At 38.7% G+C, this 16,862-nt stretch overlaps 1 protein-coding gene and 2 pseudogenes across 4 annotated transcripts; 2 read left to right on the top strand and 1 right to left on the bottom strand.

Moving 5' to 3' along the window:
• The first annotated feature begins 3,072 nt into the window (after nucleotides 1-3,072).
• On the top strand, nucleotides 3,073-4,572 carry LOC143617082 (pyruvate decarboxylase 2 pseudogene; annotated as a pseudogene). The gene is made up of 2 exons (XR_013150770.1): nucleotides 3,073-3,235; nucleotides 3,317-4,572. The product of XR_013150770.1 is annotated as a pyruvate decarboxylase 2 pseudogene (transcript).
• On the bottom strand, nucleotides 4,517-6,612 carry LOC143617083 (chlorophyll a-b binding protein CP29.1, chloroplastic-like; annotated as a pseudogene). The gene is made up of 2 exons (XR_013150771.1): nucleotides 6,063-6,612; nucleotides 4,517-5,023 (listed from the first exon to the last, which is right to left on the bottom strand). The product of XR_013150771.1 is annotated as a chlorophyll a-b binding protein CP29.1, chloroplastic-like (transcript).
• Nucleotides 6,613-9,250: 2,638 nt separating this feature from the next.
• On the top strand, nucleotides 9,251-16,724 carry LOC143617081 (heat shock cognate 70 kDa protein-like). Of its 2 annotated transcripts, none has more exons than XM_077089740.1 (2): nucleotides 9,251-9,486; nucleotides 14,906-16,724. In XM_077089740.1, exons 1-2 carry the CDS (start codon nucleotides 9,270-9,272, stop codon nucleotides 16,564-16,566), a joined length of 1,878 nt encoding a protein of 625 aa, XP_076945855.1. In that variant the 5' UTR covers nucleotides 9,251-9,269; the 3' UTR covers nucleotides 16,567-16,724. The 2 variants fall into 2 exon arrangements, with proteins under 2 accessions (XP_076945855.1, XP_076945854.1); XM_077089739.1 differs by lacking the exon at nucleotides 9,251-9,486 and adding an exon at nucleotides 14,326-14,607 and having other exon boundaries at nucleotides 14,906-16,720.
• The last annotated feature ends 138 nt before the right edge of the window (nucleotides 16,725-16,862 follow it).

Here is a 16,862-nt window from a genome sequence, read left to right as displayed (position 1 = left end):
CCAATAATCCGACAGCGTCTAAACGCTGATCAAAGCAAATCCTGTGACTTCACAGGACAAAAGGCCACACCACGGAGGAATGCGTATCCTTGAAGGACGTCGTCGAAGCATTTGTCAGAGATGGGAAACTCACACACCTCGTGGCGTAATGGACGCTAAGCAGGCTAATGCGTGTAGAACCCCAGTTGGGGAAAACACGAATGAAACTGCAGCTTCAATGTTGGAGACTACATACTGCGTAAACAACGAGATTCCGAACCAGGCGCATATCGGCTCGAAAGGCTCGATGACACCCCCATCCCAAGAACATGGAAGGGAGCTCAATTACGCAAATGTTACATGTAGATCAATTCCAAACTTAATGAAAAGGCCTAGAGCCACTTCTAATGGAAATGATTCTCCTTATCACATTGACGCTGATGGTCTTACATTTATACTTATGATCTGACCACACTGATATGCCGGTATTCACCGCATAAATAAGTGGGGAAGTAAGTCGTTGCGTGTGGAAGGCGGCAAAACCCGCATAAACACAAAACGGCAAAAATTTCTAAGGAAAAGATGAGGAAAACCTTCACGCAGGTCAGTTATTGGTGAAGTTTGGTCATCCCACTAAATGAAAGTGACGGTCCTACCCGCACAATCATGATAGAGGAAACTGAACACTAACCTATTGACAACCGCGCGACGAAAGGTTAACTTATTCAAAACACTTAGAAAATTTCTAAAAAGATGAGGAAAACCTTCACGCAGGTCAGTTATAGGTGAAGTTTGGTCATCCCACTAAATGAAAGTGACGGTCCTACCCGCACAATCATGATAGAGAAAACTGAACACTAACCTATTGACAACCACGCGTCGAAAGGTTAACTTATCCAAAACACTTAGAAAATTTCTAAGGAAAAGATGAGGAAAACCTTCACGCAGGTCAGATATAGGTAAAGTTTAGCCATCCTACTAAGTGAAAGTGACGGTCTTACCCGCACAATCACGAAAGAGGAAGCAAAACTTTAACCTATTATCTGCCACGTTGAAAGGTTAACTTATCCAAACTACTCAAGAAATTGCTAAGTTAAACTAAAATATACGTGAAACAAAGATTCAAAAATAAGAGGAAATATACCCCCTTACCTTGGTAACCAAGAAACCGTAAGACAAGTGCGGGTACAGTGTCAAGGCGAAACCCTTCACATACTTAGCACCTGCAGGGAATTGAAGCCAAGAATACCTTGGTAACCAAGAAACCGTAAGACAAGTGCGGGTACAGTGTCAAGGCGAAACCCTTCATATACTTAGCACCTGCAGGGAATTGAAGCCAATAATACCTTGGAAGTCAAGAAACTATAAGACGAGTGCGGGTACAGTGTCAAGGCGAAACCCTTCACATACTTAGCACTTGCAGGGAATTAAAACCAAGAAGGATCTTCTGGGCCATGCTTGTGGAAAGGGAAATAACATCCCCGCATAGCGGGAACGTTGAGAACTAGATTGTTTGAAGCTCCAAGATGGAATTGGTAGTTTAACATAATTGATCACTATGTCTAAAACTACCAAAACCTCGTGGAGAATCTACACAAGTGAAACTCAACGCTCCTGACTTGCGAGGAGGTTACACACCTACCCGCATCATACCCAAAGATCAAGCAGAAAAGTCGGGAATTTCTGCACGTGACATTAGGAAAACGCGGGAAGAATCCCCACGGAAAACCTTAAAACTAAACCCTTTTCAAAACCCCTTGCTTAAGTCCAAAAGTCACATCACTTATTAACAATTCATGAGAAGAACAATGGACTGGGGGGACTTGAAGAGGTAGGTCCCAGCAGAGCCCAGTTGGACCCGCAAGACTCACCTTGAAGAGGGACGTCTGCGCGAAGACCAACTGGTTCCGCAGGACCCACCATGCTCAGAGAGATGAAGACCTTACGCGCAGTACGCCAGCTGTTCCCGCAGGAAAAGCCTCCCAATGGTAAAGTGCCCCGCCTGTTCCGCAGCTGCGGATACAAGCCATCAGGGAAGGCTACCCGCACTAATAGTAAGGCTACACGCACAAGGCACTAACTCTCAATAATTCAGTAATGTCACCTGAAGAAGGAATGAGCAAGGCGGGAATACTCCCGCCCAAATGAGCCAGTCCGTACGCTTCTGGAAGATCTTTTGTACTATACCTGCCAAGGTATGGACAAAATAGACAAGATCTGACCAAAGCAGCCCATGAACCAATCACAGGGTGACAGCTCATCGACAACAGTACGAGGAGGAGCATGCTCCAGTACAAAATGTCACTATCAGCCGCTGCCTACCCACCAACCCTCATCGTGGCACGTACATAGCCTGTAGTTGGTAGAAAAGGAATATTACACAACCGGTCATGTCACTATCAGCCGCTGCCTACCCACCAACCACCAGCATGGCACGTACGTAGCCCACAGTTGGTGGAAAAGGAATATTATACAGCTGGCTGTACCTGCTTGGAAACCTACCTTCGGCTATAAATACTCCAACACCTTGGAACGGTATCATTATCACATCTTATATCATCACATATCATCTGATCTTATCTTCTCTAGCTATTTCTCTTAATATACACTTATATTCAGAGCAATCTAGTCTGATTCTCACGCCGGAGGGTGGTCACAAGGAGTTACCCCCCCTTCTCAGTGACGAGCTCACGGTGTCTGTTTTGCAGGTCATCAGAAGAATAACCATCTTTGCCGGACCTAACCCTCGTGGGAAACATCTACTTAACCCTAAGATTATCCGTAATCTGCCGGGGTCACTTAGTGTTTCTTCAGGTAGGGACTAGCGATTAATCGGATTGGAATATGTATGTAATTTTCCAAATATACACATATATTTCGACCGATTAACGATAAATTGGGGATTGATTGGCGACCATGGTTGGGATTTTCACAACCATGGTCCTAGATGCTATTTGGCTATTGCTTTTGACTATGACTTGACTTTGACTATGAAGTACACATTTAAGGATATACAACTGATAATAATTACTAGCTTATCTTGTTAAAGTTTTCTAATAATATATAGCTTAACTTGTTAAGTTTTAACGTAGGCTGTGGTGAATAACTTGGAAGATGCACATGAGCTTATCGATACAGCAATTTCGACTGCTCTGAAAGAGAGCAAGCCTGTTTACATCAGCGTTGGCTGTAATTTGCCTGCAATTCCTCATCCTACATTTAGCCGTGAACCAGTTCCGTTTTCTTTGGCCCCAAAGTACGTAATTATCTTGGAATTCATTATACATTTATTTATACATGCTTTGAGCTTGTAGAGTTTATCATTTTGATTGTGTAGGTTGAGTAATAAAATGGGTTTGGAAGCAGCTGTTGAGGCAGCAGCAGAGTTCTTAAACCGGGCTGTAAAGCCGGTAATGGTGGGCGGGCCAAAACTACGGGTTGCACACGCGTGCAACGCGTTTGTCGAATTGGCTGACGCTTCTGGCTACGCTCTCGCAGTCACACCGGCAGGAAAAGGGCTAGTCCCCGAGCACCATCCGCGTTTCATCGGGACGTACTGGGGTGCTGTAAGCACGGCTTTCTGTGCAGAAATTGTTGAATCCGCAGACGCTTACATCTTTGCGGGTCCCATATTCAACGATTACAGCTCTGTTGGCTACTCTCTCCTGCTTAAAAAGGAGAAAGCCCTAATCGTCCACCCGGATCGGGTGGTAATTGGAAACGGGCCGACTTATGGTTGTGTACTAATGAAGGACTTCTTCGAAGCATTAGCGAAACGGCTAAATAAAAACACGACTGCGTATGAAAACTACCATCGGATCTATGTACCTGCAGGGCATCCGTTAAAATGTGCCCTGAGGGAGCCGTTAAGGGTTAACGTTCTGTTTGAACACATACAAAAGATGTTGTCGAGTGACACAGCCGTGATTGCAGAAACCGGGGATTCATGGTTCAACTGCCAGAAACTAAAACTACCACAAGGGTGCGGGTACGAGTTCCAGATGCAATACGGGTCGATCGGGTGGTCTGTTGGTGCGACTCTTGGGTATGCACAGGCAGCAACTGATAAACGAGTGATTGCTTGCATTGGTGATGGAAGCTTCCAGGTTACAGCCCAGGATGTGTCTACAATGCTAAGGTGCGGGCAGAATAATATCATCTTCCTGATAAACAATGGCGGGTACACGATTGAAGTAGAGATTCATGACGGGCCGTACAATGTGATAAAGAACTGGAACTACACTGCATTTGTTGATGCGATCCATAACGGGCAAGGTAAGTGTTGGACAACAAAGGTGTTTTGTGAAGAAGATCTGGTGGAAGCTATAGAGACTGCAAGTGGAGCTAAAAAGGATTGTTTGTGTTTCATTGAAGTGATGGCTCACAAGGATGATACCAGCAAAGAGTTGCTCGAGTGGGGTTCGAGAGTCTCAGCTGCTAATAGCCGTCCACCGAACCCTCAGTAAACCGTTTCTGTTTAATGTAATTGCAAGTATCAACATCTTGTTGTCTCTATGAATAAAATCAAAACTACTGCTTTCTTTTATTTTGGTGTTTGTATGATATGAGAATAGTAAAGACTGGAAATGCAAACAAATTACAGGAAAAGCATCATATTATGTTATATAGTTCCGCTCGGTTTCTCATAACTTACAAACTTTACAAGATATATATAACATGGGTTTAAGAAAAGAAGCCGAAGGTGTCAAGGATGGTGGTGTGAAGTGGATCGCTCAAATGTGACCCAATTGTTGAGTGGGCCCTTTCCGATCGCGGCTGCTTGAACCGCAAACCCAAGGAACGCTACCATGGCCAAACGGGCATGTTTGATCTCCGCCAATTGGAGTGTTTCCTTCTTTTCGGGGTCATTCGCCAAGTTCAATGGGTCAAACGGGCCACCAGGGTATAATCTTTTTTCCGGTTCAAGTTCAGCATTCCTTTGGAATTCAATGTACCCGATGATCAAAACCTCGATCCAGATCAAAGTGGTGATTGAGAACGGAAGTGGTTGTCCAAGGTACGATGATCCATCAATTAGTTCCACCTAAACAAAGACACATAAATCAACAATTAATACAAAAATTAAGTTAGATAAGGGTTTAGAGATTAGGTTCGTTAAAAAGCCTAACTAGACACGAGCACGGTGAGTTTAACTTACTAGAGCTCGTGAGTAATTAATCAAGCTTGGCCTGTATATTATTTATTGATTAGTTTATATATATTATAGTTATTTATATAGTTATTTATATATATATATATATATATATATATATAAATGTAACTTTTATATCTTTTTGAAAAACAAATTAATTATACTATTGGGACTCGAACCCAAGACATTTTAGGTGTTTAAACGAGTTAATAGAGTATGTGCTCGAGTCCAGCTCACGAGTAACTATTAAACTTGAGATTGACTTGTTTATTATTTGTTGAAAAATTTATTTATGCTTATAGTTGTTTTAACTTAGTTTTGTATATTTTTAAAATCTTATATATGATAATAATTAAATAATTAATTTATATATATAAATGATTATAAAAAAATATACCTTTAACATACTCCGTATTAAATAAAATTATACTTCATCCGTCCCAATTTAAATGTCATGGGAGCCAAAACAAACGAATTAAGAAATGTTTGATCATTTTATTTTATGAGCGGTAAAATGACAATAATATATTAAATGTCATGGGAGCCAAAACAAACAAATTAAGAAATGTTTGATCATTTTATTTTATGAGCGGTAAAATGACAATAATATCCTTTAAGTTATCACATGCTCACTTGTTTTGTAAAATGAAACATGTAGTATATGTAATAGCAGGGGCAAAGTTGAAAATTGAATTTAGATGTATAGAAATGACATTTAAATTGGGAAAACAAAAAATGAAAAAATGGACATTTAAAATGGGACGAAGGAAGTATAAATACTAAACTAGCTTAGCCTCTAGAGCTAGATAAATGAATCTCGGGGTCAGACCGTTCTTATTAAACAAGCTTACTTTTAGGATCAAGTTCGGGTCCAAGCTCGTTTAAACTCAACTCGATTCGAGTCTATAATAAGCCTATAACAAACGCGTACCTTCCCGGCATCTTACCATGTAACGCCGGTAACGGACTCCACGGTAAGAGCACCAAGTGTAGCCAACATAGCCCAGCGTCCATGAATCAACTCGCACTCTCTAAACCTCTGTAACCCAAAAACCTCACTGTACGGCTGGAAAGGAGTCGACTTCACATCCGCAGACTCGAACCGAGTCCCGATCACATCTCCGGCCACATTCTTGGCCAAGTTTTGATCCAACGAGTCCAGATCAAACTGCAAATACTCCGCCGGTTTACCCAACCCAAACGGGTCAAACCCGTAGTCTCCAACCAGACTCCCGTCTAGATAATCCGGAGCTGTGGCGCCGGGGTACCATAACGGACGATCGGTTGTAATGGTTTTGGTTGGTTTCTTGGCGGCGGGTTTTTTGTTTCCGAACCCGAACCGGGCTGTAACTCGACCCGAGTTGGAATGTAGGTCTGGTAAACGGGTTCCGATGAATGATGATGCGGCGGCGGCTGTGGTGGTTGTTGATGCCATTGTGGTTAGTTGTGTGTGTAGTGAGTAGTGAGTAATGAGGTGGTGATGTATTATTATGTATAGGTGTGAAGGAGTGAAGAAATGAGATAAGTGAGAGAATTGGGACCGTAGGATTTGGAGAGTGAATCTATCTGACGGATGAGATGAGAGAGGTGGATATCTTATCCTGGTTTTATCATGTTGTGAGGAATGTCTGAGATGTTAGTGGATGCTTGTTTGTGGTTCATATTCTTCACTTTATATTATGTTTCACTCTAATATTATTATTTTTTTAGTATGTTTAAGATAGAGATTTCAGTTTTTTATTTCCCGCCAATAACAGATGTATCAAACAAACACGACATTGCTTCACATGTGCCAATCCAAATCCACCACCCTCATCTTAACTCGGTTTGTACTACATTTAATCTAAATTTCCCTTTACATCTTGCCGTTTAGCATTAAAAACCATTTCATTTCTAACTAACCAACAAGGTTGTTTTCGAGAATTAAAAAATCTCAGCCAAGCTGAAATGAAAGGCCTCGTAAGCTCTAACGAGTAAAATAATAAAATGACCCACAGACCCATAATCTCAAATGGGTTATGAGTAAAAAAAGATTGGGCCTAATATCTAATAAAATGATTAAGATTTGTATCTGTTTTATATAAAAAAAATTAATAAATATATATATAAAAAATTGTGCCCCAAAAAATAAGTGCCCTGACCAACCGCCTAGGTTGCCCAACCCAAGAGCCGACGTTGCTAACCAAATGCATCATAAAGTGGCCATCGTGAATGTTGAGGTAATATGTAACTTAATTAGTTCCTTAATCTGAAATTAGTAGGGGATCAACTGACCCTTGTGAATTTTTTTAATGGTATATATATGATAAAACCTTAACCGACCATTGTGAAATTTAGACACCGGTACCTATAAAATTAGAGAGAATGTAAGATGAAAAGAAAAAAAATGGACTTATACTCGCTATAAATTTTCAGTGTCTATGTAAGATGTCGGAGATGGAGTTCAAGTTAAATGATGAAGAAGATAGGTGGGAACCAAATTTTGACTATTAAAAAAGTTGGTTCGGTGTACGATAAATGTCAAAATGAAAAGGCATATCATCACTATATTACATATTTATTTTTCTATAGTAATTAATTTAGATTTAAATTGACAAACAAACTTTTTTATTGGGGCAATTGCATATTTGCCTCTCTATATTTTTTCTATAATAACAAATTTTGATTTTCGATTTAGGTTGACAAACATGCTTTCTATTTTTCCTTTACTGTATTTTGTTTATTTCTTCACATCTGCAATCTGTTAACTAGCTTACGAAGGTTAGTGTGGGTCGCCAAGAGGCCAACACCTCATTTGACATGTAGGATGAGTACTTGAATATCTCCAAATTCCTTCACGAGAGTGTGTTTATAAGTTCTCTAAAGCTATCATTAAGAGCTTTTAGTGAGTCTGAAAACCTCTTAACCAAAAAACAACATACGTTTGTCTCCGGCCTCCATTAACTTCTAACCCGGAGACTAGGCTCCATCTCCGACGACTAGAGGTTCGTCTCTAGCCTCCACCTCTTAATGATTCAGATTTCAGACATTTGAACTACCTCTTAACATTCAGATGTGGTATTCAGATTCAGACTTAAATCTCTAAAAAAACAAACGGGGCTGTAATCTTCCATACATGATGATAATGTTGGTGGATGTGGCATCTCAAGATCTGCGGATTTGACATGCCTTATTTAGCGTCTCACCAATTTTCCTCAACAAAATTAAAAATGACATAGCACCAGAGTCTTCGTTTGAAGTTAACGTGGTATAAAACCACGATTATTATATAGTTGAACGATTTATTTTGAGTTTTCAACATCTATCAAATCCTTTACACATCCGACTAGTGATAAACGGAAAAGGTTTAAACAAGCTCAAGAAAATATATTTGGTGTCCTTAAGCAAAAATGACACATAATTAAACATCTGGCATGGCCATGGTCACCGGAAAAAGAAAAATGAGCCAGATTAATTAAGTTAAACCTTTAGCCATATGTTTTTTTATTACAAAAAAGAAATAACTTAGAATCATGACAGGTCACTGGGGATTGTTTTGATTTTGAAACATGCGGGTCGCCGAGAACATCTTCGTTAGAAATCTAGATAGTTTATTTTTAAAATACCAAGACACCCGACATGTACACATCGGTTTCTCTAGCGGGTTTAAATTTTGTTGGGTTATGATTTTTATATAGATGGACCGCTAGGTTTTTTATGGACATTTTGAAGCAAGACTTGTTTTAAATTTCAAGTAAAAATGATAAGTTGATAACAATGACCAGTTATATATCATTTTTCTATGAAGAAATATTTTTCAAACGTGTAAAACCATGTACTTCCGTACTTATTGTTTAATTTATTTGTATTTTTATTATCTATACATCTCATGTATTATACGAGTTTGATAACCACTAAAAATGTAAACTAATATAAAACTTAACATTTACAAACACAAATGATGATGATAGTGGACAATTCACAAACCCATGACTAAGGTTCATATTTGGTATTTAACTAAATAAATAAAATATTATATTATTCATGGTATCATACATAGCTTAGAAGAGTTTTATCTTATTTATCTTTTGACGTCAATTAGAAAAAAGTAAAAAACACGTTTCACAGTTTTACACTTTTACCCAACTTTGAGCTTATTATGGCCGGAAAAGTGAACGACTCGCCGGCGATCGGAATCGATCTCGGAACAACTTACTCGTGTGTGGCCGTCTGGAAGGATAATCGAGTCGAGATCATAACTAATGATCAAGGCAACCGTACCACACCTTCCTCTGTTGCTTTTGTTGAGTCAGAGCTTCTAATCGGTGATGGCGCCAAGAATCAAGTAGCCTTGAACCCTGCTAACACTATATCTGGTCAGTTTACTCTTTTTTTTTTTTTTTAGTTTCTTCTGAATGCTGGTTATCTTATTGTGATCATTAAAATAATAAGTTATCCGTACGTCAATGAAATTTGGATCAATGAAGTTTGTGGAATTTTTATTAATTAATAAATATATCAAGCAATTGTTTATATTTAAGGTTAGGGTTTAATTAAGTTCTAAATTATTAATTAACAATGAAATGTGGTTTTGACTTAACTAATCATGGATTTCCAGGTGCTAAGAGGTTAATGGGAAGGAGGTTCAGTGATTCCAAACTGCAGCAAGACATCAAGTTGTTGCCCTTTAAGGTCATCAAAGGGTCTTCCGACACACCGCAGATTGTGGTTACTTACAAAGGTCAAGAGAAGAAGTTTTTGGCTGAGGAAATTTCGGCAATGATTCTTGGAAAGATGAAAGAAACTGCGGAGGTGTATCTTGGAAAAGTTGTTACGCATGCTGTGATAACTGTTCCTGCTTATTTTAACGATTCACAACGGCGAGCTACCAAGCGCGCTGGTACTATTGCTGGATTAAACGTCATTCGTATGGTCAATGAGCCTACAGCTGCTGCAGTAGCGTATGGGCTAGGCAATATGTCGGATAATGTTGGTAAGAACGTGCTTGTCTTTGATCTTGGTGGTGGGACTTTTGATGTTTGTGTAATGACAATTGTGGAAGGGGGTGTTTTTGAGGTGAAAGCTGTTGCTGGCAACACTCATTTGGGTGGTGACGATTTTGATAATCGTATGGTTGATCACTGTGTTATGGAATTCAAGAGGAGATGGGATAAGGACTTGGCGTGTAACCTACGAGCATTGGGGAGGTTGAGGTTGGCTTGTGACAAGGCAAAACGGATTCTCTCGTATGCTACTCGGACATCAATTGAATTGGATGGATTACATGAGGGGATTGATTTTTCTATGAAGTTTACTCGAGCTAAATTCGAAGATCTTAATTTGGGTTCGTTTAATAAGTGCATTGATATTCTGGAGACTTGTTTAAAGGATGCTAATATGAAGAAATCATGTGTAACCCATGTGATTCTTGTTGGTGGCTCAACTAGGATTCCAAAGGTCCAGCATATGGTGCAGGAATTTTTTGATGGCAAGGAGTTATGCAATAGTGTAAACCCTGATGAGGCTGTTGCATATGGTGCAGCCGTTATGGCTGCAAAGGTAAGTGATAAAGCGTGTTCAAGACGTCACTCGTTTATCTCTAAATATATTTGGTGTTTTGGTCCTGTGAAACACATCAATCCTTTAGAGTATATGATATCCAATCCATATATTATGGTAGCTAACATTGGAATGCAATAAGTGTGTATACTTCTTTATAGGTAAAATATGGTGACATTCTACTAGATGCTTAGTTTTACTTTTGGTATGGCTCTTATGTATGGATATTAAATGGTTTGAAACTTAAAAGTTAAAATCTTTTGTTTGCGGTTGTCAAGTATGATTTGATAAGCATGCATTAACTGGTATTTTTGTTTATTTGAAAAGTGGTTGAAAAATAAAACCAAGATACTTGTATTGGATTTCATGATTTACCGAAATCATATGATGCAAATTTGTGATTCCTTAGGCCATGAGTTATACATTCAAGCTTCTTAACTTCACGGACACCACATCACCTACTTTACCTCGTTTCACTTCACATCATTCTAAGGAAATTGTTTAACCCTTATTTACCTGATTTTATTTAATGTAAAATTGATTCTTAAATTATTGTTGTGTGTGTAGAGGATTTTAAAACCTATTAACATTTTAATACACCTTGCATTTAAAGCCCCTTAATCCATCCTAAAGGTAGTGGTATCTCATTCGTTAGCCTTGCCAACTCAACTTTAACACTCTCACGTTAAAGTATATCTCTAGACCTTACATTTCTTGCTTTGTTCAATTTCAATTCCATTTTTTTTGATAAATTTATAAGATTACAATTTTAAGTGAACTGGTGCATCACAGATTGTACATGGTGTTGAGTTTGTGGTACAAACCTTTGTACAGCATTGGTTGTACCTTAGGCTTCTGATGGGTGTACATGGAAGACATCATATTGCTTTGACAAGTGTCCCGGGTGTTGATACGTGTCCATTCATTTGGTGTCATCAAAAGTTAATATCCACCTCCCTCTTTTTGCACCTGCGTAACTCTGCCACAACCGTCATCTCTTATGAGCACCATGGTCACTCTTGGGTGGTTTTAGTTCATGTTCTATGTTGGGTGGATTTCTAACTCTTTCTGGAACGTCCTCTTTCCACCGCCTCTCACCGGCACTTCGGGCCACCACCGCGTTGATGCTTCACCACCGTTTTCACACCACCATCCTTCTTCATTGTCTTCATCACTGTTGCCGGGTTCGATTTCCGGACTCTTGGTGGCGGTGATGTGGTGTTGACAGACAGTGGCGATGGTTACGGTGGTTGATGGTCATCGTTTACAGCGGAAGTCCTATGGCAGACGATGTCGATGGCGGTTAGTTACGGCAGTGGCCCATTTTTGTGTGTTGTTGCCGGTTTTCGTGCGGTCTCAACATTTTTTTAGCTTGCTTCTGATTTCTTTGTTTGATTAGGAAGGAATGTCGCGGCCAGATCGTTGTTATAACAACGTTGAAAAGAGAAATAACTGGATCAAAGATAGGAGTTAGGACCACCATGGGCTATTGTACAAGGTGTTATTGGCTCAATTGTCGAGGTTCATTTTTTTAATCTCTGTTATCCTATACTCATTTGCTGTGGTTGATATTGAATATAGAGATTTTAAGGTTTAGGGTGGTGAATTGGTGATCATTGGTAGTCTGCTGGGGTTTGTGCTTTGAACTTAGATTTATGTATTATCAAATGACGTTGACAACAATTTTGTTTTTGTTTTCTTGGTTAGGAAGAATTACAGAATTTATCATCTGGTGGCGGACAACTTGAAATGAGTCTTGAGGGAAACTTTAAGGTTGCAAGGTGAAGTCATTAATCTTTATGGTTGCACTTTCATCTTATTAATTTGTTTTCTTATTCTATTGATTATGTAAGTATTAAATTAAATGCATGAGAACACTCATTTGATATGGCAATATCTGCATTATTGTAGTTGTATTTCTTATCGGAAGCTGTCATCCATATCAGTTTAGTGACCTTTTTGTGGTTGATTTAAAGTGGACTGCATTATTACTCTAGGGTGAATTTTACTTTTTGTTTCATAATTAGTAGAAAGTGTTGTTTTTTGCCTTACGGTACGCTATTCGTTTATCATAGACAACAAACTGATCCTCTAAGCATGTCACAACTCGTTTATCATAGACAACAAACTGATCCTCTAAGCATGTCACAACGTAAAAGACAACATCCTAATTCTCAAATGCCATCAACTCTATCACTGATGTCAAGCCGTGACATTAGGTTAACCGTGAACCTCACTCATTATATCATAGGTGCTCAGTGCATATATCACAGATAACATAGACAACCAATTGTGATCTACAACGAGACAATGACGCACTTTCTAAAACTGATTTTAGAGAGATGATTCTGGACACGGGACAACATGTTAAGCAAAAAATCCTCCCAACGCAAATCTCGTCAATGATAGGTGTGACAATGACATTTCCTGTACAATGAAGGCTGATGCAAGAAACATCTGGTATAAGCATATCAGCAGCACGTCTACCATGACACAAATCAATCCATAGTTTCCGCATCAACCAGATCCTAAATCCAATATGTTGTTGCAAGAACAACATGTACATGACAACTTACTTTGACAAACATGTACATGACAACTTACTTTGACAAACTATTACACCAACAAGTCACACCCAACCCCGCCGCAAAGCGGCGGGTAAACCCACTAGTTTTAATGTAATTGTGGGTTTCTTAAATGATACACCTACCTACCCATTGGTTTCTTAATTTGTCTTGCCTTTTCAATTTCAATTCTATCTTTTTTTGGATGAATTTGATATTGATATAATTGTGGGTTTGTTAAATGTATCATGACGAAGATATACACCTACCTACCCATTGGTTTCTTAATTTGTTATAAGATTTGGAATTCACGATGCCTTCTTTAACTTGAATAGTCATTTTTAATGGCTTACATGACTTTTAAACATTGTGTGTACATCAGCCTCTCTAAAATGCTATGAAAAGGGTTTTTTAAATGTGCACGTACTTTCAATTCTAATTTTAACATAAAAGTTAAAATGCCCAGCAAAATTCATAAAACTTTCAAAGTGTCCAGTAAGAGTGAATGTCTAACACATGCATTCTTTGTTGTCTCGTTTGGGTGACTGTGATTACGTATTGTCAATTTATTTTTAACCCAAAAATGAAAATTTAGGGGGAATTCCACACAATTATATGTCTCGCCAAACCGCATTTGTCAAAAAAAAAAAAAACATTCAGTTATAAATGTTCTATGGTTTCAGTTATTTCACCACAAAGGGCACCTGTTGTACGTACATTTAAGTTTCTCATTCCTCACAAAATCACATTAGTCATGTAGTGTGCTCAGTTGTCGAGCTAGCCCATCGCACATCTACCGCTGTATGCACTTGCTCAAGTGCTCTGCCATTACCAAGTGTCTATTTACTAGACTATGTTGTACTGAAAAAATATAACTTAATGATATTGTTATGTTAAGAGACATTTACTATTTGTTATATTATAAAAAAATACTGATATTGTGTTCTCTTTTTAATTAAGCATTGCTTTTATATAAAAAAAAACAATTTATAACCAAAAACAATAAACATGAAAACTTAAACGAACACTTGTTCGGTCCTTTAAATATGAGACGTGGGCATGCTCCTTTAATAAATATACAAGAGAAGTCATCGTGAAGAAAAATAAAGAAACACGCTTTCACCTCACTTTCAAGTTTTAACTTAACAGAGTGTATTATGGCCGGAAAAGATACCGGCTCACCGGCGATCGGCATCGATCTCGGAACAACTTACTCTTGTGTCGCCGTCTGGAAGCATAATCGGATCGAGATCGTACCTAATGATCAAGGCAACCGTACCACACCTTCATGTGTTGCTTTTGCTAACAAGGAGCGTCTGATCGGTGATGGCGCCAATAATCAACAAGCAACCAACCCTGCTAACACCGTATTTGGTTAGTCTACTCATTTCTTTTTTCTGTTTCTACTGAATTTGTTATGTTTGTTAGAAATCATCTAAGAAAATATACATAAAACCTGCTGAACAAATTGTATGTACGTCAATCAAATTTGTAGTCTGATCTTAAGGAAATTGTACCTCAGTGAAGTTTCTTCAGTTATTTCTCATGCTTAAGGTTTTTGGGTTTCAGAGTAAGGATTTAGCAATAGTTACTGTCACTTGCACTGCTAACAATGATTCTTATTATAAAGGTTCAAGTACTTCTTATTATTGATGCTTATTTATATCTTAAGATGCTAAGAGGTTGATTGGAAGGAGATTCTGTGATTCCGAAGTACAGAAAGACATCAAGTTGTGGCCTTTTAAGGTCATACAAGGATCTGATGACACCCCAAAGATTGTCGTCACTTACAAAGGTGAAAAGAAAGAGTTTATGGCTGAAGAAATTTCTTCATTGATTCTGGGAAACATGAAAGAAACAGCTGAGGCGTATCTTGGAAAGGTTGTTAAAGATGCCGTGATAACTGTCCCTGCTTACTTCAACGATTCACAACGTCAGGCTACCAAGGATGCGGGTACTATTGCTGGATTAAACGTCATTCGTATGATCAATGAGCCTACGGCAGCTGCAATCGCGTATGGTCTAGACAACAAGTCTGACATCGTTGGCAAAATAAATGTACTCATATTTGATCTTGGTGGTGGCACTTTTGATGTTTCAATAATGACAATTGAGGAAGGGGGTATTTTTGAGGTGAAAGCGGTTGCTGGTGACACTCATTTGGGAGGTGAGGATTTTGATAACCACATGGTGGATCACTGTGTTTTGGAGTTCAAGAGGAGATGGAATAAGGACTTGACCGGGAATCAACGAGCATTGGGGAGGTTGAGGTTTGTTTGTGAGAAAGCAAAAAGGATTCTGTCATGTGCTACTCAGACATCAATTGAATTGGATAGCTTGCACGATGGGATTGATCTTTATATGAGATTTACTCAAGCCAAATTTGAAGAGCTGAACATGGATTTGTTTAAAATGAGCATCAAGACCTTGGAGACTTGTTTAAGTGACGCTAAGATGAAGAAATCTTGTATAGATCAAGTGATACTTGTTGGTGGCTCAACTAGGATTCCAAAGGTCCAACATATGCTGCAGGAGTATTTTAATGGTAAAGAGTTATGCAAGAGTGTGAACCCTGATGAAGCGGTTGCTTATGGTGCAGCTGTTTTGGCTTCTAAGTTAAGTGGTAACACTGAGAAGAGTGTTCAAGATGTGGTTCTACGTGATGTCACTCCTTTATCTCTTGGTGTAGATGTAAAAGGACACATATTCAATGTTGTGATCCCAAGAAACACTCAAATACCTACAAGTATGTCCCAAATATATGCTACAACTTCGGATAACCAATCTAAAGCCAAGATCGTGGTTTATCAAGGTGAAAGATCCAAATGTATAGATAACCATTTGTTGGACCAGTTCACAGTTTCTGGAATACCACCTGCTCCCAAAGGAGTCTCTAAAATAATGGTATACTTTGAAATAGATGCTAACGGTATCCTCACCGTTACTGTTGGGATTACATCCACCGGTAAGATTGAGAAGCTCACAATTAACGATGCCAACCGAAGACTATCCAAAGAAGTGATAGAGAAGATGGTAAATGATGCTGAGAAGTACAAACTTGAGGATCAAGAGTTCGAGAAGAAAGCAAAAGCATACAATAAATTAGAGGATTGCGTGTACACAATGAAGAATAAGATCAAAGAGTACAACATCAAGAAGAGGGAGCCCTCGGAGACCATGAAGGAAATGGAGAACGCGATTGCTGAAACGAGCAAGTGGCTCAGCGACAACCATGATGCGCCTTTTGCTGAGCTTGACCTTAAGAAGATGCACCTCAAATTTGTTTGCAAGCCGTTGTTTAGGTATAAGAATACAGTTGCTGAATATAATTAGAATCTAAGCTTGTGTTCATATCTTATTCCGCTTAATCTGTCATCTTTTATCTTTATTATATATCAGTGGTTGCTAAATAATGGAATGTAAGTTGATACTTCTATTGTAGGTTAAATCTGGTAGATGCTTTGAGCTCTACTTTTGCCATGACTCAGTATGTATGGATGCTAAATGGTTAATAATTTATAGTTAAAGATATTCATATTTTGTTGCTTTGTTGTGAAGAATGCACTTGATAAGCAATTACGTGACATACCAGTTGATAGATGATGTTTTATTATGTGGAAAGTATTGCA

This window comes from Bidens hawaiensis, unplaced genomic scaffold, assembly GCF_021521415.1.
Source record: "Bidens hawaiensis isolate Kalapana, Puna unplaced genomic scaffold, B.hawaiensis_p1.1 tig00052131_1, whole genome shotgun sequence".
NCBI classification, from domain to species: Eukaryota; Viridiplantae; Streptophyta; class Magnoliopsida; order Asterales; family Asteraceae; genus Bidens; species Bidens hawaiensis.
Note: the sequence above shows the minus strand (reverse complement) of the source record. Positions and strands in the feature narration are given on the sequence as shown.